The 27,193-nt window shown below is 39.8% G+C and overlaps 1 protein-coding gene and 1 long non-coding RNA gene across 10 annotated transcripts in view; both read right to left on the bottom strand.

Moving 5' to 3' along the window:
* MARK3 (microtubule affinity regulating kinase 3) overlaps window positions 1–27,193 on the bottom strand; it is a 108,290-nt gene that overhangs the window by 71,607 nt on the left and 9,490 nt on the right. For all 9 annotated transcript variants that reach the window (XM_027120665.1, XM_027120666.1, XM_027120670.1 and 6 more), the window contains exon 2: window positions 15,505–15,696. In XM_027120665.1, the coding sequence (XP_026976466.1) occupies window positions 15,505–15,696 (192 nt within the window). The remainder of the gene's footprint in view (window positions 1–15,504; window positions 15,697–27,193) is intronic.
* Window positions 11,945–14,626, bottom strand: LOC113627697 (uncharacterized). Its single transcript, XR_003435657.1, has 2 exons — window positions 14,512–14,626; window positions 11,945–14,139 (listed from the first exon to the last, which is right to left on the bottom strand). It is a non-coding gene; the product is annotated as an uncharacterized LOC113627697 (long non-coding RNA).

Below are 27,193 nucleotides of genomic sequence, written 5' to 3'. Positions count from 1 at the left end.
AAAAAAAAAAAAAAAAAAAAAAAAAAAAAAAAAAAAAAAAAAAAAAAAGGGCAAAGGACTTGAGATGTTTCTCCAGAGAAGATATACAAATGGTCAATAAGCACATAAAAAAGACGCTCAACATCCCTCATCATTAGAAAAATGCAAATCAAAACTAGGAAACACCACTCCACACCCAACTGGATGGCTTACTGCCAAAAACCCCCAGAAAATAATAAGCCTTTGTGAGGATGTGGAGAAACTGGAACCCTTGTGCACTGTTGGTAGGATTGTATAAAATGGTACAGCCACTGTTAAAAAAAAAAAAAAAAAAGTACAGATTTCCTCAAAAAATTAAAAATAGAATTACCAGATGATCCAGCAGTTCCACTTCCGGTATGTACCCAGAACTGAAAGCAAGGATGGATGGACGGATAGATTGATTGACTGATTGATTTTTGGCTGTGTTGGGTCTTTGTTGCTGTACCGCAGGCCTTCTCTAGTTGTGATGACTGGGGGCTACTCTTCGTTGCGGTGCGTGGGCTTCTCACAGCGGTGGCTTCTCTTGTGGTGGAGCACAGGCTCTAGGCGTGCGGGCTTCAGTACTTGTGGCATGCGGGCTCAGTAGTTGTGGCTCGCAGGCTCTAGAGCACAGGCTCAGTAGTTGTGGCCCATGGGCTTAGTTGCTCCACGGCATGTGGGATCTTCCCCTACCAGGGCTCAAACCCGTGTCTCCCCCTGCACTGGCAGGTGGATTCTTAACCACTGCGCCACCAGGTAAGCCCGAAAGCGAGGATTTAAAAAGCTATTTGTGCACCCATGTTCATAGCAGCATTATGTATAGTAGCTAAGATGTGGAAGCAACTCAAGAGATCATCAAGGGGGACTTCCCTGGAGGTCCAGTGGTTAGGACTCCACACTTCCACTGCAGAGGGCACAGGTTCAATCTCTGGTCAGGGAACTAATATCCCACAAGCCACGTAGCATGGCCAAATAAAAAAGTTCATCAAGGGATTAATGGAAAAGCTTAATGAGGCACATCCATAAGATGGAATATTATTCAGTCTTATAAAGGAAGGAAATTCTGGCACCTGCTACAACATGGATGAACCTTGAGGACAGTATGCTAAGTGAAATAAAACAGTCACAAAAATACAAATACTGCATGCTTCCACTCTTATGAGGTCCCTAGAGTATTCAAAAGCATGGCGACAGAAAGGAGAATGGTGGTGGCTGGGGGGAGGGGGGAGGGGGAATTTAATGGGTGTAGAGTTTCAGTTTTATAAGATGTAGAGTTCTAGAGATGAATGGTGGTGATGGCTGCACAGCATTATGGATGTATTTAATACCACTGAAATATACACTTTAAAACAGTTAAGATAATACATTTTATATGCATTTTATCACCATAAAAAATTGGGAAAAAAGTCTATTAGTGTTAATATAAATAACATTTTAATGAAATTCTCAAATGTCCTCCTGTAGTCAATCTGTTATGATATCACACGTCACATACTTCTGGAAAATTCTACTGTACGCTCGTGAGAAAGAATGGAAGAAGCAAATAATGTCTTAAATAGTATTACCAAAACAGTTTTGATTTTGCAGACCCCCTAAAATGGTCTCAGAAAACCTCCAGGGGTCCACATCCCTACTTCAAGAACTGCTGCACTATTCATATTAAAGCTTTTTTTTTTTTTTAACTGATTAACTTGGTCTAAAGCCTCCATCTGCCCATGCCATTTGATTACTTCCTATGAACCTATTAACCTCCTAAGGAGCTAAAGAAAGGGAAAGACTGCAGCAAGGCATCCAGTGAGTCTGACCCTGAAGTACAAGGAACCCATCACCCCTTCACCCCTGACTGGGGTAGGCAAAAAATCAGAATTGGTGGGGGAGGGAGAGTTAATGAGTGTGTGTGCTTGCAAAAAGCAAAGTCAAAATTCTGATTCTATATTTGGAAAATATAAGTCTTGATGGAAACTACAGTAAATAAATCTAAAGGAAATACTGGCTGCTGGAATATGCAAACAATGACCACCTTGTGCATAACTCAATGGGGAGAAGACATCCTGTTATAGCCCTAGAGCACTACCTGTACACAAGGAGCATTCAATGAACGCCTACTGGGGTGATCTGAGCCCTTGAATGCTCGCATTAGTAACCACACACACATCAGAGATGGAGACAGAACAGTGAAGAAACAGGGTTTCTGGTGTTTTAACAAATACCAATGTGTGTTTTTTTGTTTTTTTGTTTTTTTTTGCGGTACGCGGGCCTCTCACTGTTGTGGCCTTTCCCGTTGCGGAGCACAGGCTCTGGACGCGCAGGCTCAGCGGCCATGGCTCACGGGCCCAGCTGCTCCGCGGCATGTGGGATCTTCCCGGACCAGGGCACGAAGCCGTGTCCCCTGCATCGGCAGGCGGACTCTCAACCACTGCGCCACCTGGGAAGCCCACCAATGTGGCTTTAAAATTCCATTATTTTAAAGCTGAGGGAACTCCCTGGCAGTCCAGTGGTTAGGACTCTGCATTTCCACTGAACGGTACACAGGTTCGATTCCTGGTCGGGGAACTAAGATCCTGCAAGCTGTGTGGCGCGGCCAAAAAAGAAAAAAATAATTTAAAGTTGAATGAATGAATTTTCTTCAAACTTTACTTTCATATGTAATTTTATGTGGTATACTTGGATCTCCAAAAGATCCAAGGGATTTCCATCTCCCAAAGGGATTTCCGAAGAAACCCCTTCAATAACACTGTTCTGGCCACAATTCTGTTTTCTTCCTCATTCTCATGGCCAAATCCATCAAAAATGCTGCCTTTCCAGCTCCTCTTTCCTCTGATCTTCTGAGACTTTGTTTCTATTCTCATGACAGGCCCCTTGATCACTAGTTTCTTCCGGTTCTGCTCAATATCCACCTTCTAAAGATTCTACTCTGATTTTGTTATTATATATTTTCATTTTCAAGTACTGCTGTTCAAAAAGTATCTAAAGCAAAAACAGAAAACAAAAATGTGTTGCAGTCAGCTAAATCCAACTGTAGAAGAGAGCCACTTTACCAAAAGCAAGTGTCCTCAGAGTGAGACATTATCATTGAACATGCCGTGTGTATGTGTGTCAATGAACACTGAGGGGGAAGCTCCTAGTCCCCTCCTCCTTCCAGTTCCCTTGCTGGGATGACTCAACTACCAAAATAACCTTGGCCCAGAGCTGGAGCCTGGAGAAGAGCTCAGACCTCGAGGTCACCAAAAGAGGAGGCAACTGTGGGGCATCACTTAGGTGCCTCAGAAAGATGCATACTGGAGAGAAGACCACTGACTCATTCCCAAGGTTGTGGAGGGTGTGTGTGTGTGTGTGTGCGCGCGTGCGCGTAGGTGTGTGTGCGCATGCATGCGCGCACGGCAAAAGCCAAGGGAATTCACTAGGCAAGGAAACAGGAGTGTCCCTGGCACTTGTGTAAAGTTCTGGGAAATTCCATTTATTCACTCTGACGCCTAAAGCAAAGTGGAAAATTACAAAATAGGGATAAAGAGAGCTCACACATGAGAAGGGCTTCCCCCGCCCCCCGCCCAACATTCCTCAAATCAAGAGTCCAACAAACCTGCAGCAAATACTCACTGGAGGAAAAATCCGTATCTTCCACTTCCTGTCAATTAACCACTGGTCAAAAGATCCACCCTGCTCCTGACTGGTGTTAAAGCATCTACAACCACCAGCATCTACAAGAGCAGGCAGAAAAAAGATCCCAAGTCCTTTAAGAGGACACAATAATCCAGAAGAATGGTATATTAGTCAGCTCAGGCTGTCAAAACAAAAAATACCACAGACTGGGCAGCTTAAAGAGCAGAAATTTATTTTCTCACAGTTGGAAGCTGGAAGTCAGAGATCGGGGTGCCAGCATGGGCAGTTCCTCTTGGCTTGCAGATGACCACCTTCTCACTGTGTCCTTACAAGTGGAAGAAAGCAAGCAAGCTCTCTGGTGTCTCTTTTTATAAGGACACTAATCCTATCAGATCGGGGCCTACCCTTATGACCTAGTTTAACCTAATTATTTCCACAAAGGCCCTACCTCCAAACAGGCTTTAACATCTAAATTCTAGGGGACACAATTCAGTCTACAGCAACGGAGAACAAGCCTATCAACTATAACAGCTCCCTACAAAATAAAACTTCAAATCAAAACCTAACAATACAAACAAAATGGGTGAATGGCACAAGCACAGGGTGGAGTAAAAGAGGCACACACAAAATAATAAATACTGTATGATTTCCATTGTAAAATTTTAAGAGAAAAAAACAGAATATGGTGTTTTAGAAGTCAGGATAGTGGTTATCTTGGGGAGGAAGGCCAGTGAAATGATTAGAAGGAGGTACAAAGGAGGACTTCTGGGGTTCAAGTCATGGTATATTTTTGCCCTGGGTCATGGTTAAGCAAATGTTTACACTTTTTCTGGATGTGTGCTATATATCAATAAGGAGTTAATTTTTAAAAGTCAGTGATGACTTTAAAAAATTATAGTGAAGTCAATAGATAATGATGCCTAAAACTGAAAAAATAATTAAGAATAAAACATGCTATTAAAATATATGAAAGTAAAACATAAAGAATCAGTTTGAAAGACTGAAAGTGGCCATCTTAGGAGATTAGGAAATTGTGGGAGGGGGCAGGGAACACATTAAAAAAAAAAGCCTTGACTCTTTAAACTGTATAATATATAATTAACTTGAATAAAAATAACAATGAAAAGCTCCTTCATACCCATAATGAGGACATTCAGTTAAAGATGGCATACTAATCACATGCATTCTCTCTTCTTCCACCTGACAGTCCAATTAAACAATAAAGACAAAATGACAAAGAATGGCAAAGAGAATGGGAGAGGTGGCATCAGCAGACAAGTGACTTTAAATAATTTCTGGGGGACAAAAATCAGAGGCATCCAGAGCAGGGCACACACAAGCCTAGAGTATGCTCTAAGAAGGGTGCAATCCAGGAAAAACTTAGTAATGACCAGAGAAAATAACTCAGTGCCTTGAATACGGAAGGTCCCAGCAAAAGGCCAACTTTCCTCCCAGCCACCGTGAAGCCAAGCCAGGCACCGGAGCAGCACCTTCCACACACCTCATGTAGAGAGCTCTCAATGTGCTTCTTATTTCTCTGCTCTTAAAAACGTTTTCAAGAATCAGACATCTGAGGAAAGCCCATACCCTTTTCTAATACCCCTTCCCATATATCTGTTGTTAGGGGAAAATACCAGTAACAATTAACCCTCCTCCTTCAGAAAAAAAAGGACAGTTGATTCACGTTATTCACGGTAATTACATTCTATGAAGTCACTCTGAACACTGAACTAGTGAATACTGAACCACTGTTCCTAGGGGGAAGGAGTTAAGACTCCTGTGAGCCCCTGGTCATAACATTTTCATCAACTGATCAATACATAATCTTGTTTTATGTGTGTTTCTGTTTAAGGATACCTCATTTACTATACATTATTGATTCATTAACACTGAACAGCACTATCTAACTCATGCCTGAATGAAGTTTACCTAACAAATGTATTTTCTCTGTAAGGCACGTCAAAGCCTTGCACTTAGGAACACTGGCTAATACCTCAGCCCTACAGTTGGGGGCCATTTTAAACAATAAAATCACCAACAAAATGCACAAAGATGTGGAAAATGTGTACTAAATAACCACAAAAAGGGCATCTGTTTATAGTACGAAGGCTGAAAGGCAGAGTGTCACCTCGTTGGGCCTCAGCTGGGGAAACGCACAGTAAGCAATTCAAACTTTTTACTGCTCTGTGCGTGTCTGAAAAAGACTGCAAAAGCACAGCGAGTACTGATTTTCGGGATTACAAATAATTTGTAGTATGTGAATTTGCAAGTATGGAATTTGTGAATAATGGGATTGACTGTATCTGTTCCGAAGATGGATAGTGATGGTTGCAAACACTGCAAATGTACTTAATGCCACTGAGCTGCACTTAAAAACGGCTGCAATGGTAAATGTTATGCATATTTTACCACAATAAAAAAAAAGTGTCACAACTATGTAATTAAGTGATTTTTAATTTGTGGGAACTGGGTTTATGTGAATACTCCACAATGAACCATGATGATCATCTTTACCATTTTCAGCTGTATCTGTTATCAGACTTATACTAAGGCTATCTTTACCGTCCTGCTTGCTCACTTCCAAAACAAATAGTTATTGAGTATTTAGAGGCCAAGGATAAATGAGGTTCAAGACTGAATCTTTTTCCCTCTGGCCTCTCTCTGGTTTCTCCTCTAGTGTAGGAGAGAGGACACAGACTGACAATAAAAGCATACAGCCACAAGAGCACAATAACAAGCTGAGAAGACAACAGTGGGAAAGCTATTTCAATAACTTTCTGAAAGAGAGAGAAGAGACAACAGAGGAAAGGACACTATAACCAGAAACAGTGTGATTTCCCCAGCATGACTTGGAAAGGGCTCTAGACTTGGAGGTCCCAGGGGACCAAAGGCGACAGGGGAGCTGCTGGGCTAATTCCAAAGTCAAAAGTCTGTATAAAGAATGCTGCTGCTCCCCAACCAAACCAATGACCACCGGTTCTTAAGGGACTGTAAACTTATTCTGCGGAGAAGACAACGAGGCTCTGGACTCAAGGTCAACAGGCCCAGGAGAGGGCAGGAGTGAGGCATGGAGATGAAAAGGGGCGGGGGGGGGGCGGAGATTAAGTGTCAGACTGCCGCTGAGGGGTGGGACCATGGCTCCTCTCGGGCAGAACAGAAGATTCTTAACCTAGAGAACAGAATGGTCCCAGAGAAGAGATCTAAAGACAAAGATATCTGGGTACTCCAATAAAAGCACTGGATGACTCCCAAAGGAAAGTTCTGTGGTCAAACATATCCTATACATGCAAACCAGCTTCTGATCAGCTTCTTAGGGTTCCACCTTAAACAGACACAGACAACCAGGGGTTACCAGATTCCAAAGAAAGTCTCTGTATGAAAGACAGACACCAAGAAAGAATCCCAGAGAAAAGAGAAACAATGTAGGGAGCAAAAAATCTACTTAAAAAAAAAAAAAAAGAAGAAAGCTTTTACTATCCTCAGAGAGTTAACAGAAGAAACAGTATTGATACCAGAACTGGATACTACAAAGACAAATATCAGAAAAGGAAAGAGCTAGGAGGAGGACACATGCAGGGACTCAAACAAATTTAACAGAAAGATTGGAAGATAAAGTTAAAGACATCACTCAGAAAGTAAAATAGAAACAGAGACAGAAAACCAAGACAGATAGATAGATAGATAGATAAATAAGTAAATAAAATAAATAATCAAGGTTCTTGGGAATTCCCTGGCAGTCCAGTGGTTAGGACTCGGCACTTTCACTGCTAGGGCCCAGGTTCAATCCCTAGTCAGGAACTAGGATGCTGTAAACCACGTGACACAGCCAAAAAAAAAAAAAGGAATTCTAGAATGACGATTTTTAAATAATAAAATGAGACAATTCTCCAGAACTGAAAGATAAGAATGTTTATATTGAAAGGGTTCAATGAGCACCAGGAACAAAGAATGAAGACCAACTCCTTGGCACTTCACTGTGAAATTTCTCAACAGCATGGATAAATGAGAAGAGTCTAAAAAGCTGCTAGAAAGGTGGAGGGAAAAGCCATTTACACTGTTTTACTCTAGACTTTGTAACTACCAATATCGGAAAACCCACTATGATCTTAATCTTGAGTTTCCCACTCTCTAACCACCTCCTCCTAACTTTCCCACCCACCCACTCTAGAATCCCAGTAACTATCTGAACTCACCGGGATCCATAGCCATTGATCCCACCACCTTCTTATGGTCTGCCTTCTCCCTCAAGTACTTACTTCCTACTTAAATCTATTGTCTTTAATTGAAATCACTCCCTTGGGTATTCCAAATCAATGCCCTTGCTCTGTTTCCATTTCACTACTTACTATAATAAAATCCCAACCATCTACAAATGCTATGCCTGTGTCTGGTTAACTGAATGTTGCTGGACAGTAAATTACATCCAGGCTGTCTATTCCCGATTTAAATCCATGATCAGTAACCTCAGGGAAGTGTTAAGGCTGCCTGGTAATTCTACTATATTTCTCAGTCCATTCACTCTCCTACTAACCTGTTAATTACTGTAACTTTCTCAGATCTCTAATATCTCCTATCTCCTTGACAGTCACATTCTTAGTTGGTAATCTTGCTTTCTATTTTACTGAAAAAAGAGCTGCAATGAGAAGAAAACTTCTCAAGCTCCCACCCTCATATAGAACCACTCACCTGCAGAATATTGGCATAGTACCCTCTACTTTCCTCCTACTTCTAAGGACTGTCCACGTTATCCAAAGACAATACCTCTACCACCCCCCTCACCCATTCCAGCACGTCTCCTCAAAGCACCATTTTCACCCTTTCCCTTAAATTATTCCCATTAGCAGACAAACATGTTGGTATTTTGCCCATCTTTTTTTTTTTTTTTTTTTTTTTGCGGTACGTGGGCCTCTCAGTGTTGTGGCCTCTCCCGTTACGGAGCACAGGCTCCGGACACGCAGGCTCAGCAGCCATGGCTCACGGGCCCAGCCGCTCCGCAGCACGTGGGATCTTCCCGGACCGGGGCACGAACCCGTGTTCCCTGCATCGGCAGGCGGACTCTCAACCACTGCTCCACCAGGGAAGCCCTTGCCCATCTTTTAAAAAATATCTTGGCCTGACATCTCCCTGTAGCCACTACCCCATTCATCTGTGCCGTGAAAGCGCTATCTTGCTGTTTTTAACCTCTACCCACCTATTCTCTCTTGAACTAATATGTTACATCATATGCATCGGTACTGCAAGGTATTTGAAAGATATGTTGGATCAATTTGCAGAAAATACATAGAACCATGAGAAAGTTGAAAAAAAACCCCACAAAACTTGAGGCAACTATTAATTCTAGAAAAAATAAAAAATTATATAAGAAAATAAATTATTGTGGTCCAACACTGAACAACATTTACATAGCTTGATTAAGTTAAAAAAATCTAACTTTAACCAAATATATCATTGCAATAGAAAGGCTGAGGAAAGGAAAGTAGATGTGGAAGTGAATCATAAGAAAGCTATATCCATCTTCCATAAGGGGAAAGTCAGTGATGTCTACAATTATAAATCAGGAGATAACCAAAAGACTATCAGAAAAAAGAGCCTAGAAAATTGAAAGTAGGAGCCTTTGATTAATGGTACTGAATGATAAAGAGGAGGCAAAGAAAGTCTGATTTCAGTTACAAGCTTTTTAGTATTATTTGACTTTTTAAGCTATACGCATGTATTACTTTGGAAAATAATTTTTTAAGGCAGTAAAAAAACAGTCTCAATTAAGTACCAAATGACAGATACAAGTGAGTTCTTCTGTAGTTCATGTTAGGGGAGAGATCCCTAGGGGCCTATGAAAATAACTATGGGGAAAAATGAACTTGAAAGAAAAACTTGACTTGAAAGAAAACTGTAATATTAAAACAAACAATTATTTCAAAAACCAAAATAATCTTCAGCTGTGAAAAGCTAGCCAAAACCAAGACAGAAGATGGAACTAACATCCCCAAATCCCAAATATGGGATAGCTGCTTCTATGACAATAGGTAGCATTTTCATCAAAGAGTTAAATCAGATGAATTTTATGACTGGTGCCTGTATTTTTAAATATATATAAAATAAGGATTTTGGTGTTTTTCTGGTCTAAAAATTAAGAACCATCCTAGAGAGACAGGTCTCATCTACAGTGGACTTCTACCACAATCATTCTATTTAAAGACTTGATTAGAAACTGTTCACTAGATGTAAGACGTTCTCTTGGTTATAATTCATTAATCTAATTTGTCTGTTCACAGGAGTTCCCTGGCGGTCCAGTGGTTAGGATGCGGCGCTCTCACTGCCAAGGGCCTGGATTCAATCCCTGGACGGGGAACTAAGATCCCAAAAAGTCATGCGGTGTGCATCCCACCCCCCACAAAACAGACAAATAAAACAGAAAAAACCCACAAAAACTAATTTGTCTGTGCAGTAAAAATGCCATTCTTCCATCACATAAATTTTCATGAGTATCTTTTATGTTCACAATGTCCTTGTGATGTAAGTGCATGATATAGATTATCCCCACTCTCTTCTTTCAGGGAATTCTTTCCACTATATAATTCTACTACATTGCTAGTCTTATCCTCATGACAGCAATTAAAACTGTCTCTTTAACATATAGGAACTCTTTATCTCCTACTGACTCAGAATGAATTAAGTCTCTGAATCACCAACACCACTTTCTGGTGCACTCTGGGTTTCCTTTAGTGCTCTTACTACCTCAATAGGAAAGATACATCACATTCCCATAAAAGGGCAAGAGAATGCTGATGGAAAAACTTTAGTTTCTAGTGGGCTGAGAACAGTACCAAGTGATAAAAATAATAACTAGACTAGAGTTTTAAGTTTCTTTAGGAATATTATACTATAATAAACCTGTAATAAAACCAACTTTCTAGAGAAACTTCAGTTTTTTACCATATGACCCAGCAATCCCACTCCTGGGTTATCTTAGAGAAATAAAATTTTATGTTCACACGGAAACCTGTACAGGAATGTTTATAGCAGTTCTATTCATAATTGCCAAACATGAAAACAACTCAAATGTCCTTTAGTGTAGGAGTGAATACAAACTGTGGTCCAGTCACATAATGGAATACTACTCAGCAATAAAAAAGAACACACTGGGCTTCCCTGGTGGCGCAGTGGTTGAGAGTCCGCCTGCCGATGCAGGGGACGCGGGTTCCTGCTCCAGTCCGGGAAGATCCCACGTGCCGCGGAGCGGCTGGGCCCGTGGGCCATGGCCGCTGGGCCTGCGCTCCGCAGTAGGAGAGGCCGCGACAGTGAGAGGCCCGCGTACCGCAAAAAAAAAAAAAAAAGAACTAAGAATACTATATTCAACAAACTGGATCAATCTCAAAGGCATTAGAGAAGATATACTATATGATCTCATTTACTTAACAGACTTGAAACAAAATTATGAGGATGAAGAATAGACAGGTGGTTGTAGGCGGTTATGATGGGGGAGGGAGCAACCATAAAGGGACCACAAGGGAATTTTCTGAGGTAATGGGACTGTTCTGTATCTTGATTACGGTACTGGTAACATCAATCTATAAATGTGTTAAAATTCATAGAACTGTACATCAAAATAAAAAATGATGTATAATTTAAAAAATAACATCAACTTGCTTAATTCTGATATCCAAAATGAGAGTAAGTTCAAAAGGTGCTCAGATACAAGATGTTATGCAAATTTGGTAGCCTCATATATTCACAAACCCCATTCACAACAGCAACAAAAATTATAAAACACTTTGGAATGAACATAACAAGAACTATGCAAAATCCAGATGAAGAAAATTATGAACCTTAAAAACAAAATCGAGACACACTTCATAAGCCTGGATAGAAACACTTGGTATCATTAAAACAGCAAATTGCCTCCCAAATCAGTTTATAAATTCAATTAATTTCATCAAAATTAATCCAATCAAAATTCCAGTAAGGCTGTTTTTAGAACATGGCAACCTATTTCTAAAATTCATCTGACTGGGTGTTCCCTGGGGGTCCAGTGGTTACCACTCAGCACTGTCACTGCCATGGCCTGGGTTCAATCCCTGGTCAGTGAAGTATGATCCCGCAAGCTGTATGGTGCCACCAAAATAATGAAATGAAATGAAATAAAATTCATCTGACAGAGTAAACTGCAAAAAAGAGCAATGAAATTTTTAAAAAATAAGAATAATCAGCAGGGGACTTAACCTACTCCAAAAAAATCAAAACGTACAATCAAAAGGTGCAGTAATAAAAACACCATGATATGGGTACAAAACTAAATAAATGAAATCAGAGAAACAAAAGGGAATTTAAATAAACGGGGGGAGAGAACAGATGATCTGGGACAAGCAGTAATGCACATAGGGGAAAAAAAATTAGAGCCCTACACCTCATACTAATCCCCCAAAACACATACCAAATGAATTAAACATTCAGATGCCAGCCACAGGAGTATTTGAAGAAAAAACAGAATCAATTTAAAAAATCCTGGAAGTAAACCTTTCTCACCAAGACATGAAACCCAGACAGATCAGACTGATGTCTGAAACACATAAAATGTTTAAATCGCTAAAATTTTAAAAGAGAAAAAGAAAAATGGATAAAGGATATACAACAGGAAACTTATTTTAAAAAGAAAATGACACAAATATACGAAAATATCATCAATCTAAGTAGTTATCAGGAAAAAGCAATCTTTTTTTAAAAATAGATTTATTGCTCATCTGATAGACAAAAATTATCTACAATGTTAGTAACGGTGTAGAAAAATGGGCACTCTCTCATTCCGGTAGGGCTAACAAAACAGTAAAACGTTCTCTCAAAACCAATTTAGCAGTACCTATTACAGTATCAAATATTCATCCCCTCTGACCCAGGACCTCCACACTTCTAGGAATTTATCCTACAGAAACACTCTTAACGAGAGCACAGAAAGTTATGTTAAAGAATGTTCACTGCAGATATTTGTAACAGCAAAAAAATCAGAAACCACCCAATGCCCACCAACGGGGGTGAACTACGGCACCAGCACACACTGGAAGATGACGTTCCATTAAACATAATGTCAGATCTATGAGCACTAAGATCCAGACGTGATCAAGTATGTTGCTAAGAAAAATTACCATTAAGTCCCATGAGTCCCTTTTTGTTAAAATAAACAAAAAGTTACTGTGTATATAAAAAACTGTGGTAATCTACACCAAACTGCTGAAAATGATCCTCTTTGAGGAGAGAAAGTTTAAGGAATTTTATTTTCTACATAACGAATTTCTATAATGTTTACATTTTATATGATTCTGGTTAAGACCTACAATAGGGGGAAAAAATTGTTTATTTCAAATTTTTAAAAAAGTGTTTTAATTTACGCACTATCTAGTCAGATTCAAGCCATTTCTGGAGAGAGAACCTACTAGATATAAACATGGTAAGCCACACTCCAGCACACATGTTATGTAAAAGGGGAGAGGGTCTGTCTGTCCCACTCCTCTTTTAACCCACCATCTCTACCTATGGAAGGAAACTGGCCAAGCAACCGCTCGAGATTGGTGGGGGAAATAAACTCAGAGGTTTTGTTCCTTATTTCAAAAATTTTTGATCAAGGGCAGCAAAGAAACCTGCACCCATTCATGCTATTTACTGATTCCAAAAGCAGTCCAGGCATCTCTACAACCAGGAGTCTTAACCAGGGAACTGTCACTAAAATTGAGATGAAATGTGAAGAGGCAAATTTTTAGTTACAGTCTTTACTTAAGACTGTAGTCTTAAGTAAAGACTTTAGTCTTTACTTTAGTAAAGTCTTTAGTAAGTCTTTACTCTAGTTAGCAAAGACCAATGCTCCCCAACCTTCTTCAGGTCCCAGCACACACAGAAAATCAGAATATTTGTAGGGCAAATTGTAGCAAACCCAGGGTGGGTCCTGCTCCAGCAGCCCTCAGCATGGTGGGCTGCAGGCATCAGTACCATGGCACATCGGTAATACCACCTTGGCACACATATCAGGAGGCTTTGGTACATGGGAAGCATTTCTTTATAAAGCTTCCTTCAAAAGTAACATGAAATTCATTCAATAAATATTTATTAAGTACCTAATATGTGCCAAGCATGATAAAGTACTGATGTCTACCCTATAGACTAGAGGGGGAAGACAGGTTAATAAGCAATTCCAACATAATTGTAATTGTAATAGTAAAACATAATTGTTTATGTAATTTTAATAGTAAAACATGCTATTTAAGGAAAGTATCAGGATTTTTAACATGAATCCCATGCCTGGGGAAAGGGAGTCTGTCAATGACTACTTTCCAGAAGTGACTCCTGTACAAAAGGGTGAAGTGTATTTTAGGCAAAGGAATTGCAGGTACAAAGATCCAAATGCAATAAACTATGTCAAAAATAAAGAAAAAGGCAGAACGGTTCTCTACTGCATAAGTAGAATGTGAGGAGGGAGTTAGTTTAGTAGCAGTTTCGTAAAAAAATATTTATTTATTAATTATTATTATTTTTGGCTGTGTTGGGTCTTAGTTGCTGCACTAAGACCTTTCTCTAGTTGCGGCAAGCAGAGGCTACTCTTCGTTGCAGTGAGTGGGCTTCTCATTGTGGTGGCTTCTCTTGTTGCAGAGCACGGGCTCTAGGCGCCCAGGCTTCAGTGGTTGTGGCACGTGGGCTCAGCAGTTGTGGCTCGCGGGCTCTAGAGCGCAGGCTCAGTAGCTGTGGAGCACGGGCTTAGTTGCTCCGTGGCATGTGGGGTCTTCCCGGACCTGGGATCAAACCCGTGTCCCCTTGCATTGGCAGGCGGATTCTTAAACACTGCACCACCAGGGAAGTCCCTATTAATTATTTTATTATCTATTTATTTTGGCTGTGCCAGGTCTTAGGTGAAGCAGGCAGGATCTTCACTGCAGCATGTGGGATCCTTTAGTTGCATCATGCGGACTCTTAGTCGCAGCATGCATGCAGGATCTAGTTCCCCGACCAGGGACTGAACCCAGGCCCCCTGCACTGGGAGAGTGGAGCCTTACCCACTGGACCACCAGGGAAGTCCCTAGTAGCAGTTTTTTGTTTTTAATTAACTTATTTTTATTATTTTTAAATTTTTGGCTGCGTTGGGTCTTCGTTGCTGTGCGTGGGCTTTATCTAGTTGCAGTGAGCGGGGGCTACTCTTCATTGTGGTGTGCAGGCCTCTGATTGCGGTGGCTTCTCTTGCTGCTGAGCACCGGCTCTAGGCACATGGGCTTCAGTACTTGTGGCCCGTGGGCTCCACAGAGCAGGCTCAGTAGTTGTGGCCCACGGGCTTGGTTGCTCCGCAGCATGTGGTATCTCCCCGAACCAGGAATCGAACCCGTTTCCCCTGCATTGGCAGGCATATTCTCAACCACTGGACCATCAGGAAAGTCCCCCTAGTAGCAGTTTTAATGGAAGCGTTTTTAATAAATACGGCATGTGGTTGAGTAGAAAGCCAATATCACAAAAATTAGGAAAGCATGTGCCTTCCTGCACAATAACCTATCAAACATAAGCTATGAGAAAAATATTTGGGGAGATGAAGAAACTTCTTGAGGATAAGTCTATAAAAACAGACAACACTATTGATTTTTTCAAGCACCATGAGCTTATAATGAAGTTAAAAATTTTTACTGTGGTGGTACACATTTACCACTGAAAAAGAACACTACCTCTTTTTAAATGCAGAAGATTATTCAAACTCAATATAATCTTTATAACATTTAAAGAAATGAGAAAGCAAAAGAACTCCCACATAATTAATACATAAGCTTCTTGTTCTTAAAAAAATGTTTAATTAGCCCAAATATATACATTCTTTTTCTTTCTCTCACATGGAACTAAACAGAGCAAGTGTACTAACAGAAATCAAGCATAATTTGTATTTACCTCTCTGCCCGTAAGGATGTGTCTTGCCAATTTCACTTTTGCAAAATTCCCCTTGCCGATTGTTTTCAACAGTCTGTAGTTTCCAATGTGAGGTTGTTCATCTGCACAGGAAGCTACAGAGTTTCTACATCGTGCTCCAGAGCGCCCAGTGCGAGAGGTAACTTCTTGCCGCCCGTCTCCATGTGACGTGTGCTACAATAAAACATACAACAAACATTAGGAAATGAGAGACCCACCGGTACTTGACAAGTTTTAAGAGCCTCTAGTTGAAGAAACAAAACATCACTGCTTTAATTTTAATCCCAATACATGTGGCACTTCAAAGGGATTTGCCCACCTGATATAAAGTTGTGAGGAAAACAAGAAAATGCTAAGAGAAATACCAAGTGTTGAAATTCAACTGGGTGTTCAGAAAGAAAGGAGATATTCTCTATATGTGGCTGTAACATAAAATAAGATAAACAGGACTGCCTTACAGTCGTAAAGAGCTTAATGTTTCCATTGTAAAACAACTATACTCCAATAAGAATTTTAAAAAAAAGAACTTGACTTTTTCATATGCTATTAAATGTACCAGCATATATTATCTTTAACACACCCTGTGATGCAGGCAGAACAGCTAATATCACCATTCACCAGATGAGGATACCCTGAGATTTATTCACTGCCACATCACTAGTGAGAAATTCAAAGAGAACCTAGATTCCCAACTTCTTTCTAAACTATGCTGCTAACAATAATTTAAAACAATGTGTTTAAAGACACAGCCAGACTCTGTAGTCCCTGACAAATATTTGTTGAAGAGATGAATACAGTACTCAATATACTCCATAAAGGTAAAACAAATCATATATGCCTCTGACCATATTAAATATAAAGGTATGAGAGATACAAATGCCTGATGTGTACAATTCTGTACGAAGAAGCAGCCAGCTGCCTAGTGCTTCCTCTTTCCCCTAGTGCCCAAAGGATGCCATGCCCCACTGCCTACTTTTCATGGCTGCTAACTCCTTCCTGCTCAAGGAAGGCCTCTCACTCTCACGACACTCTACAAAGACACTTTCAACCTCTTTCATTCTTTTCTCTTTTCCAACTTTTTGTCCAGGAAAATGTCCCTTGTTTCTCATGCTCTCTCTCTCTCTACCTATAGGTCAAAACAAGCCTGATTCTAGGTGATAAACCTAAGAAACTACACTTTGTAACACACTCATATCAAGGAAAACAGAAAAACAAGTATTTTACAGTAAAAGCTTAAGAATTTGTGCCATCAACTTAAGTCCTCAAAAGATGTCCTTTTCAGAATGCCCACGTTAATTTCTATCTACTTTTTCATATTCCTCTAAGTAAATCTCTGTCCCTCATGTACCAGGTTTTGGGATAGGTTCTCTTCTGTTTTATTCAATTATCACATAATACTGCATTGCAAACAACAATTTCTATGTTTTTTTACTGTAAATGTATATTTTAGGTTAAACAGACTTTTACAAACTGGTCACAAATCTAAACAACTCTGTTCCTATAACAAAAAGATTCTAATTTCCAAATTACAAAACAGCCTATTATAGGGTCTCCCCTGGTGGTTCAGTGGTTACAAATCCGCCTGCCAATGTGGGGGACACGGGTTCGAGCCCTGGTCCAGGAAGATCCCACATGCCGCGGAGCAACTATGCCCGTGTGCCACAACTACTGAGCCTGCGCTCTAGACCCCGCGAGCCACAACTACTGAGCCTGCGTGCCACAACTACTGAAGGCCATGTGCCTAGAGCCTGTGCTCCACAACAAGAGAAGCCACCGCAACGAGAAGCCCGCATGCCACAACAAAGAACAGCCTCCACTTGCTGCAACTAGAGAAAGCCCGTGCACAGCAACAAAGACCCAATGCAGTCAAAAATAAATAAAATAAATAAAATTTTAAAAATAGCCTATTATAAACGAGGACTTGATTAAAGAAAAAACTAAAATAACAACTAAGTTATTACACTAAGGCTTTACGCAAAATAGGTGTATTGTAATGCAAATTTTTATAGATCCGCTGGAGTACAGTTTTTAAAAAATTTTGATAACCATTATGTTTATTTCCAAACTAGATGTAAGTTTCATAAAAACAGGGACAGTAATTTATTGTTCCTTAGATCTTAGCAGTTGGCATATAACAGGTACTTAATAAGTATTGGAATGACTAAATAAATGATATCAAAATACTGATCACTGTAACATTCACATGGTTAAATTACAGGAAATTTTTATCTCCCAAATTTCTTTCTTCTATTCATTCATTCAAATATTTATCAAATGATAATGTATAATAGATTTTTAAAAATAAATTTATTTATTTTATTTATTTTTATTTTTGGCTGTACTGGGTCTTTGTTGCTGCACGCGGGCTTTTCTCTGGTTGCAGCGAGTGGCGGCTACTCTTCATTGTGCTGCACAGGCTTCTCAATGCAGTGGCTTCTCTTGTTGCGGAGCACAGGCTTTAGGCGCGTGGGCTTCAGTAGTTGTGGCACACAGACTCAGTAGTTGTGGCACACAGGCTTAGTCGCTCTGCAGCGTATGGGATCTTCCCGGACCAGGGCTTGACCCCATGTCCCCTGCACTGGCAGGCAGATTCTTAACCACTGCACCACCAGGGAAGCCCTGTATAATAGATGCTATATAAATATGAGCTGGGCACTTGTTTTGAGTGTTAGAAAGCAGTGCATAAAACAAAGTCCCTGTTCCTATGAGGTATATGTCAAGTGGTTTTACTATTTACGCAATGAAAATATAGTTTTAAAAATTACACTGCTATCCAAAATTTTGGTCAGAAAAGCTCTTTAAATGCAAACATACACTTTCTAATTTATATGTTTTATAAATTCAGCCCTTCATGTATTAAGTTTTATAGAGTAAGGTACAGTTAAACAGACAAAATATTAACTTTTATGCAAATCAACTGTCTTCTGCATGTAAAATAGAAATATCAGAAACTTAAAATTCATAGTCATCTAGTTTATACCTTTGCATACTCTCCGATCTACTTATAATAAAAACTAACTCCTTCTATATGTGGCTGTAACATAAAATAAGATAAACAGGACTGCCTTACAGTCGTAAAGAGCTTAACGTTTCCATTGTAAAACAACTATACTCCAATAAGAATTTTAAAAAAAAGAACTTGACTTCATATGCTATTAAATGTACCAGCATATATTATCTTTAACACACCCTGTGATGCAGGCAGAACAGCTAATATCACCATTCACCAGATGAGGATACACTACATCCACTAGCATGTAACCTGCAGGAGAACACAGAGATCTTTGCCTGTTTTGTTCCTTATCAGATATTCCCAGAAATTGGAACAGTGCCTGGCACATAGTAGCTGTGCAGTACATTGTTGCTGAATGAATGTTAAATGAATTCAAGGCCCTCTGTGATGTAATCCATGCCTCCTCTCCCGCTACATCATCCACTATTCTTTAGCATGATCCTCCCTCAGTTTGAGTGCCCTTTCTTCTCTTCAAACCTAAGAAAATCCTACTCATTCCCTTATGTTTGAGTCATTTGTCACCATCTTTATGAAGCCTTCCATGACTCTCCCTGCATTCCACCAGAATTTCTTTTCCTTTGGGCTCTGGATGTTCTCTGCTTGTATCTATCTCTATTTGGCTACTTTGTTGTAGACAATTATCCACCACAATACACTGACTTCCCAGAGAAACTCACACCCCTCACTTGAGGTTCCCAATAGCCATGTGCCTAAGATTGGTCAATGAGATATGAGTGAAAGTGACATGTCATTTCCATGCTGAAGCATTTATTGCCAGGGCTTGACTCCAGCCCTGTGGTCTTCTGTCCTGAACCCAGAACACTGTCCAAAGATGGAGGGTCACAGGACCAAATGGCCTGGAAATGGAGATCACTCTTCATGGAGTCAATGAAGTTGACAGTTTTTTTAAACTGTATTAAGACACTAAGATTTTGGTCATGTATGTTACCTCAGCATAACCTAGCCTAACCTAATACACCCTTATGCAAATAAATAATCATAATACAAACCCAAAAGAAAGCCGTACTTCCTCTTAAGAGTGTAAACTCATATAACAGATTGAAATATCTGATGTTTGTTAAATTCCAATAGTTACTGAACTTAGTATATTTAGTTTGATACATAAAGTCCTGAAATTTTAAAATCTAATGTGTTTAACTAAAAAATTCTCAGGGCTTCCCTGGTGGCGCAGTGGTTGGGAGTCCGCCTGCCGATGCGGGAGATGCGGGTTTGTGCCCCGGTCCGGGAGGATCCCACGTGCCGCGGAGCGGCTACACCCGCGGGCCATGGCCGCTGAGCCTGCGCATCCGGAGCCTATGCTCCGCAGCAGGAGGGGCCGCAGCAGTGAGAGGCCCGCGTACTGCCAAAAAAAAAAAAAAAAAAAAAAAAGATAAAAAAAATTTCTCTCAAACAGAAGCAAATTAAATTGCCTTTTCTTGGCCTTCATTTTATTTTTCCCATGCATCCATCAGTGGCCCTAAAGAAGAAAAAATTTCCTAGCATTTTAACAAATAATTTTGAATTCTTGTACTATTAGCCAATTACTTCATGCTTGAATTTTTTTTCTCCCTAAGGTGACAATAAACCGAGGACCAAAAAAAAAAAAAAAAAAAAAGTTACATAATAGTAGCCACTTTTTGTGGCAGCACTGAACACACAACAGGCACTCAGAGCTGTTTAATCTCAAAGATTAAAGGAGTCCAGGGACTTTCCTGGTGGTGCAGTGGTTAAAAATCCACCTGACAATGCAGGGGACACAGGTGTGAGCCCTGGTCCAGGAATATCCCACATGCCGCGGAGCAACTAAGCCCGCATGCCACAACTACTGAAGCCGCGCGCCTAGAGTCCGTGCTCCGTAATAAGAGAAGCCACCGCAATGAGAAGGCTGTGCACTGCAACAAAGAGTAGCCCCTGCTCGCCGCAACTAGAGTAACCCTGCACACAACAACAAAGACCCAAGGCAGCCAAAAAAAAAAAAAAAGAAAAAAAGATTAAAGGAGTCCTGATCCTTCTCCTTCTCAAGGAATTGACCTGAACCACTTTATCCACCATGAAAACTAGAATATGGGCAGTGCTACTAAAAATTAGGCAGAATCAAGTCAAAGAGAGAACACTGTTAACAAATCCATAAAGTGTTCATTTTCAAACTAAAACTTCCGTTTAATGCAACACATTTAAGTTGCCAGGTAATATTAAGGAATGGGGCAAATACTGTAGGTATCTACTCAATATCCATTCCTCCCTTCTTCATTTCTAAGAGAAGCCAGATGTGTATTTGGGGAGGCAATATGGCCAGTGAAACTCCTGTTTTCCCAAATTTCCTTGGTAGCTGGAGGTAGCACATGGCTTAGTTCTGGTCAGTTCTCATTGGGGGGGGGTCCTCGGAAAACTTTTTGTTTCTCATAAAGGGAGACAGGTACACTAGCACAGCCCCTTCCTCCCTTCTCCTGCCTTGAATGCAACGGTAACAACTAGAGCTATATAAGTTACCCTGTAGCCGTTAAGGTCTCAAATGTGAGAGAAAAGACAAAAATATTTTTAAAAACCACCAGCTCCACTATTACTGAACTGCTGAACCAAAGCTAGAAGCTGTCCAGACTTCTTTTGTGAGAAAAATAAACCCTTATTTGGTTAAGCCATCGTATAAGGTTTAGTTACTTTCAGCCAAAGCACTACTAAACTGTTACAGGGGCCATATCAATACTAATATAAGAGGCAGTAAGAAAAGTGAATGGGGAATGCACTCCATTTTATGTTATACGTATTAGTTCTTCTTTAAAAATGTGTCTATATATTTGTGTGTGTGTGTGTATATATATATATATATATATAAATATATATATATATAAAGCAGAAACTAACACACCACTGTGAAGCAATTATACTCCAATAAAGATGTTAAAAAAAAGTGTCTATATAAGAAAGAGCCATAGAACTACAAAAAGGCATCACCTCACACCAGTCAGAATGGGCATCATCAAAAAATCTACAAACAGTAAATGCTGGAGAGGGTGTGGAGAAAGGGAACCCTCTTGCATGGTTGGTGGGAATGTAAATTGGTACAGCCACTATGGAGAACAGTATGGAGGTTCCCTAGAAAACTAAAAACAGAGCTACTATATGATCCAGCAATCCTAATCCTGTGCGTATATCCGGAGAAAACCACAATTCAGAAAGATTCCTGTACCCCAATGTTCACTGCATAGCTGTTTACAATAGCCAGAACATGGAAGCAACCTAAATTGACGGAGGAATGGATAAAGAAGATGTGGTATATATATACCACATAGGACTTCCCTGGTGGTGCAGTGGTCAAGAATCCGCCTGCCAATGCAAGGGACACGGGTTCTACCCCTGGTCCAGGAAGATCCCACATGCCACGGAGCAGTGAAGTCCATGCGCCACAACTACTGAGCCTGTGCTCTAGAGCCCACGAGCCACAACTACTGAGCCCATGCACCGCAACTATTGAAGGCTGTGCGCCTAGAACCTGTGCTCTGCAACAAGAGAAGCCACTGCAATGAGAAGCCCGCGCACCGCAACAAAGAGTAGCCCTCGCTTGCCACAACTAGAGAAAGCCCGCACACAGCAATGAAGACCCAATGCAGCCAAAAATAAATAAATAAAATAGATAAATTAAAAAAAAAAACTCAGAGAGAAAAAAGTGTCGTTATCTGTAGATGATATGATCTAACTGCAAACCAAAAGAATTGGAAATACCACTAGAACTCAAGAGAGAGCTTGGCAAGGTGCAAGATCAACCTATAACTACAGTTCCTTACACCAGTAGTAACCTACCACAAAATTTAACTAAAAATAAGTATTCATCATAGCAATAAAAACTAAAAAGTAGGTAGAAAGTAACTTATTTAAGAATATATAAGAACTCTGGAGAAAGCTTTAAATTTTTAATAAAAGACATAAAAGGTCCTCTGAATAAAGGGGAATTCTATATTCTTAGATAGATATTATACAATCTACCCAAATTAATCAATAAGTTCAATGCAATATGAATTAAAATTTCCAGCCAGTAATTTATGAGTAATCTTAAACTTACTCTAAAGTGTACATGGACGAATATTTCATGGCTGCCAGGTCAGCCTTGAAAAAGAAGTTAAAAAAAAAAGTTCAGAAATGAAAAGTGATCAAGGTTAAAACCAGTAACAAGATGTATCTCTTTCATTGCACCCTCTAAAAGCATGCACTGAGAGGGACACAACATCTTTTCTGTGGCATTCTTGCCAAAAATATATAACCTTAATCTAATTTTGAGAAAACATTAGACAAACTTAAATTGTGGGATCTTTGATTGGAACTTAGAACAGAAAAAGAACGCTGGAGAAAAACTGGTGACAATTCAAATTAGTTCTGCAGTCATCGTTAACGGTATCAGACCAATGTTAACTTTCTGGTTTTCATAACTGCACCATGGTTATCTAAGTGTTAACATCAGGGGAACCTGAGTGAAAAGTATACATGAACTCTGTACTAATCTTGCAATTTTAAGTCTAAAATTATTTAAAAATAACAAGTTCAACAGACAGATACATATAAAGGTACGTAGATTACATATATTACAAAGCCACGGTAATTTTTTAAAGAAAAGAAAACCTGTAGGGTATCGGCACAACAGAAAAACAGACCAATGCAACAAAATACAAAGCTAAAAGACATGAATGTATGGGAACACAAGATACAATGAAAGCAGTCCTATAAACCAGTGGGGAAAGGATGGACCACTGAATGGATAGCAGTGGGAAAACTGGTTCCCGGTATCAGTCTACAGAGAAAAATAAAACTAGATCCCTACCTAAGTCCACACACAAAAGGCAGCCTCCCTTTTAATCTAGAGGGATTAAAAAATCTACATGTGAAAAGTAAAATGATAAAGGGTTAATGTGAAATGTGAGAGAATATATCCTTGTGAGCCAGGCATTTAAGCAAAACTTCAAAAGCACAAACATAAGGCAAACGTTGGTTACACCAAAATTAAGAATTTCTGTCCAATAAGGGTCTTATAGAAAGATGACAGAAGATACATGCAATGTCTAAAACCTACATCAGATTAATATCTAGAAAATCAAGGAACACCTAAGAATCTACAAGAAATAAACAACAACCAAATAGAAAAAGGGACAAAGGAAAAGCAGCAATTTACAGAAGGCCCCCAGAGCCAAGGAATATATAGACATACTAAAAACCATAGAGAAATGCAAGTTAATAATGAAGCAGCACATTAAACTACTTTAGTAGGCTGGAAAAAAAAATTAGAAAGCTGGACAATTCTAAATGTTGGAGGAACCAAGGAGACAAAAACCCCTGTGCACTACTGGCGGGAGGGTGGGCTGATAGAGCCATCCAGAAGAGCAACCTGGCACTATCTGACATTTCCCGTGACCCAAGAGGTCCACTCCTAGCTACACATCCCCAAGAAATTCTTACACAGCTCCACAAGGGGACATGTATGAAGATATTCATTGCTGCATTGCATGGGGGGAGGGGGGAAGCGGCAGGTAGTCTACCCCAGAAAGTAGGTAAAATGTGGTAGGACTCATACCACAGAGTGCTATGCAGCAGTTAGAAGCAACAGATTCGATGCATAGATGAGACTATGCAATATTTACACAAAGTACAAAACATACACTTCTAAGAACACATACATGTACACGCATGACAATATATTAAAATGTTAGAACAGTAACTGTTGGAAGGATAAGGAAAATGACATATAGGGATTAACAGGAACAAATAAGCAAGAGAACAGCCTCACACTGTTCAGATCAAAGATACGACTTTTGCAGCTGAGTTTATGAAAACGTTTCCAAAAATATGAATAATAGGAAAGGGGAACTATTATTGTTCATATGCTTAAATTCAAATTGGTTTCACTTGTAATAAAACACTTATTACTGGCATAGCAAGTGAACTATCATAGTAATGAAATAAACTGAAAAATAATTTACTTGACCAATCCTCAGAAGAATAAGGCACAAATAAATTGTGGCTAAAGAAAACTTTGACTTGGTAGCTTTTGACCAGTTAATTATATGCTAAGCACTTACTAAGTAGCAGGCACTATAATGGGATAAAAGAAATAGAAAAGTATGGTGTCAAACTTTTAACACTCATAATCTAGCTGGGGAGCTAACACGGGGAACAGTAACTGAAACAAGGGGCAATCTCCGCCCCATGAGAAAATCAGAGAGTGAATACTCCAAGCTCCATCCAATAGATTTGTGAGCTATGCATGAAATTTGCAATTTTCTAGAAGCAACATTAAAAAAACATAAAAAGGGCTTCCCTGGTGGTGCACTGGTTAAGAATCCACCTGCCGGACTTCCCTGGTGGCGCAGTGGTTGAGAGTCCGCCTGCCAATGCAGGGGGCACGGGTTTGTGCCCCGGTCTGGGAAGATCCCACATGCCGCGGAGCGGCTGGGCCCGTGAGCCATGGCCGCTGAGCCTGCGCGTCCGGACCTGTGCTCCGCAACGGGAGAGGCACAACGGTGAGAAGCTCGGATACTGCCAAAAAAAAAAAAAAAAAAAAAAAAGAATACGCCTCCCAAAACAGGGGACACGGGTTCGAGCCCTGGTCCGGGAAGATCCCACATGCTGCGGAGCAACTAAGCCTGTGTGCCACAACTACTGAGTCTGCACTCTAGAGCCCACGAGCCACAACTACTGAAGCCCATGCGCCTAGAGCCCATGCTCTGCAACAAGAGAAGCCACCGCAATGAGAAGCCCGCGCCCCGCAACAAAGAGTAGCTCCTGCTTGCCACAACTAGAGGAAAGCTCGCGCGCAGCAATGAAGACCCAACGTAGCCAAAAATAAAATTAAAAATAACATAAATTTAAAAAAAAACATGAAAATAGGTTAATTTTGATAAGTTTATTTAACCCAATATATTCCCAAATGTTTCAACACATAATATAAAAAGAGTAAGATTTACATTCCTTTTTTCATACTGTCTTTGAAATCTAGTATATATTTTATACTCACAAGACATCTTAATTCAGACTAGCCACATTTCAAGTGCTCAGTAGCCACGTGTGCTGGACAATGCAGCTCTAAGCACTCAGAGGGTATGATCACATTTGGGCGAGATGAAGGAAAAAAAGGGATGGAGACTTTGATGGACAAATAGTAGAGTTCTAATGAAAGATGAAGGCCATTTCAAGCCAGGCACCAGCACAAGGAAAGCTTAAAAAGCTTGGGGGATTGGGGGGGGCGGGGAGACGGGGAACCTCCCTTAACCTTCAAGTCTAGCCAGTTTCACCTCTCACAACTCTTTCATATGCCACTAACACTGAAAAACAAAATGGCTTTAGTTCCTTGACATCATGATTGCTGGCAATTTCTTACCTTTATGTTCTTGACTAAGCTGGTACTTCTCTGTCTTGTATCCCCTTGCTTAGCTTAGTTAATTCCTACACTAAAGTACTTGACAATGAGCTCCTTGAGGGTAAGAATTATCTAATCTCTGTATTCTTAGTACACAGGACCTGGCAACCAGCAGCTGTGAAACTGCTAGATGAAGAGACAGCCAAGGAGAATTGTTTGGCTGTAGTGTTAAGTTTATATAGGTGAACAGTTAAAAAAAAAAAGACAGAGAAGTGGGTCAATAACTTTGAATACTAAACCAAAGAGTTTAGATTATCCAGTTTTCTAGAATAACACTACAAAAGCTATCTCAAGAGGGAATTAACATTTGAAGAACCCCCATTATATGGAGTAGACTGGGCCAAGCACTTTATACATGTTAGTTTCTTCAATCACAACAACCCTGAATAGATGGTGTTATTCTCTTTTGTTAAATAAAAAAGATGTAATATACAGCATGGTGACCATAGTTAGTAATACTGTATTATATATTTGAAAGTTGCTAAGAGAGATTTTTTAATTCTCATGAACAGAAAAAAAAAAAGCCTGTAATTATATGTGGAGATGGATGTTAGCTGTTAACTAGATTTATTGTGGTGATCATTTCACAAAATATACAAATATCAAATTATTATGTTGCACACCTGAAACTAATACAATGTTATATGTTGATTATATCAATTAAAGTTTTTAATTATTAAAATTTTTTAAATGAAGCACAGACAAGTAATTAACTTGCCCATAGTTAAGTGACTTGTATATGAAGACCGGTTTCAAACACAAACCTATAACTCCAAATCCCAATTTCTCTTATGTTTTGTTGCTCCTACTTTTTGGCTCCTCATCTGGTCCACTATTCCTCAGAAGTGTCTTCAGAATCTCTCCCTCAACCACAGTCCTAGGCTCCCACTTTATCCCTCACTTCTAAGCCCAGACTCTTTCCATCAAGCCTCCCTTTAAGAAAGCTATCTGAGGTTTTAAGAAAGGAGAAAGATGAATTCATTGGAACTACTGAGGGAAGAGGCTGAAGATACAGGACACTAGAAATGAGAGAAATGACAACATAGAGATGAGAGATGAAAAGACCAGTAAACAAACCACTAATGATGGCTAACATTTAGCTATTACTTATTATGAATCAGGCACCATTCTAAATGCTTTACACATATTGTCTCATTTAATCACTAATTCGACCAATATTTATTTACTCTTCATCTGTAATAAATGACCAGCATGTTCTAGGTATTTGAAATAGTATTAATAAACAAAACAAACATTCC

Source organism: Aethalodelphis obliquidens, unplaced genomic scaffold, assembly GCF_003676395.1.
Source record: "Aethalodelphis obliquidens isolate GAN/ISIS:26980383/991018 unplaced genomic scaffold, ASM367639v1 scaffold21, whole genome shotgun sequence".
Classification (NCBI taxonomy): Eukaryota; Metazoa; Chordata; class Mammalia; order Artiodactyla; family Delphinidae; genus Aethalodelphis; species Aethalodelphis obliquidens.
The sequence above is the reverse complement of the archived record's forward strand: the minus strand, read 5'-3'. Positions and strand labels throughout refer to the sequence as shown.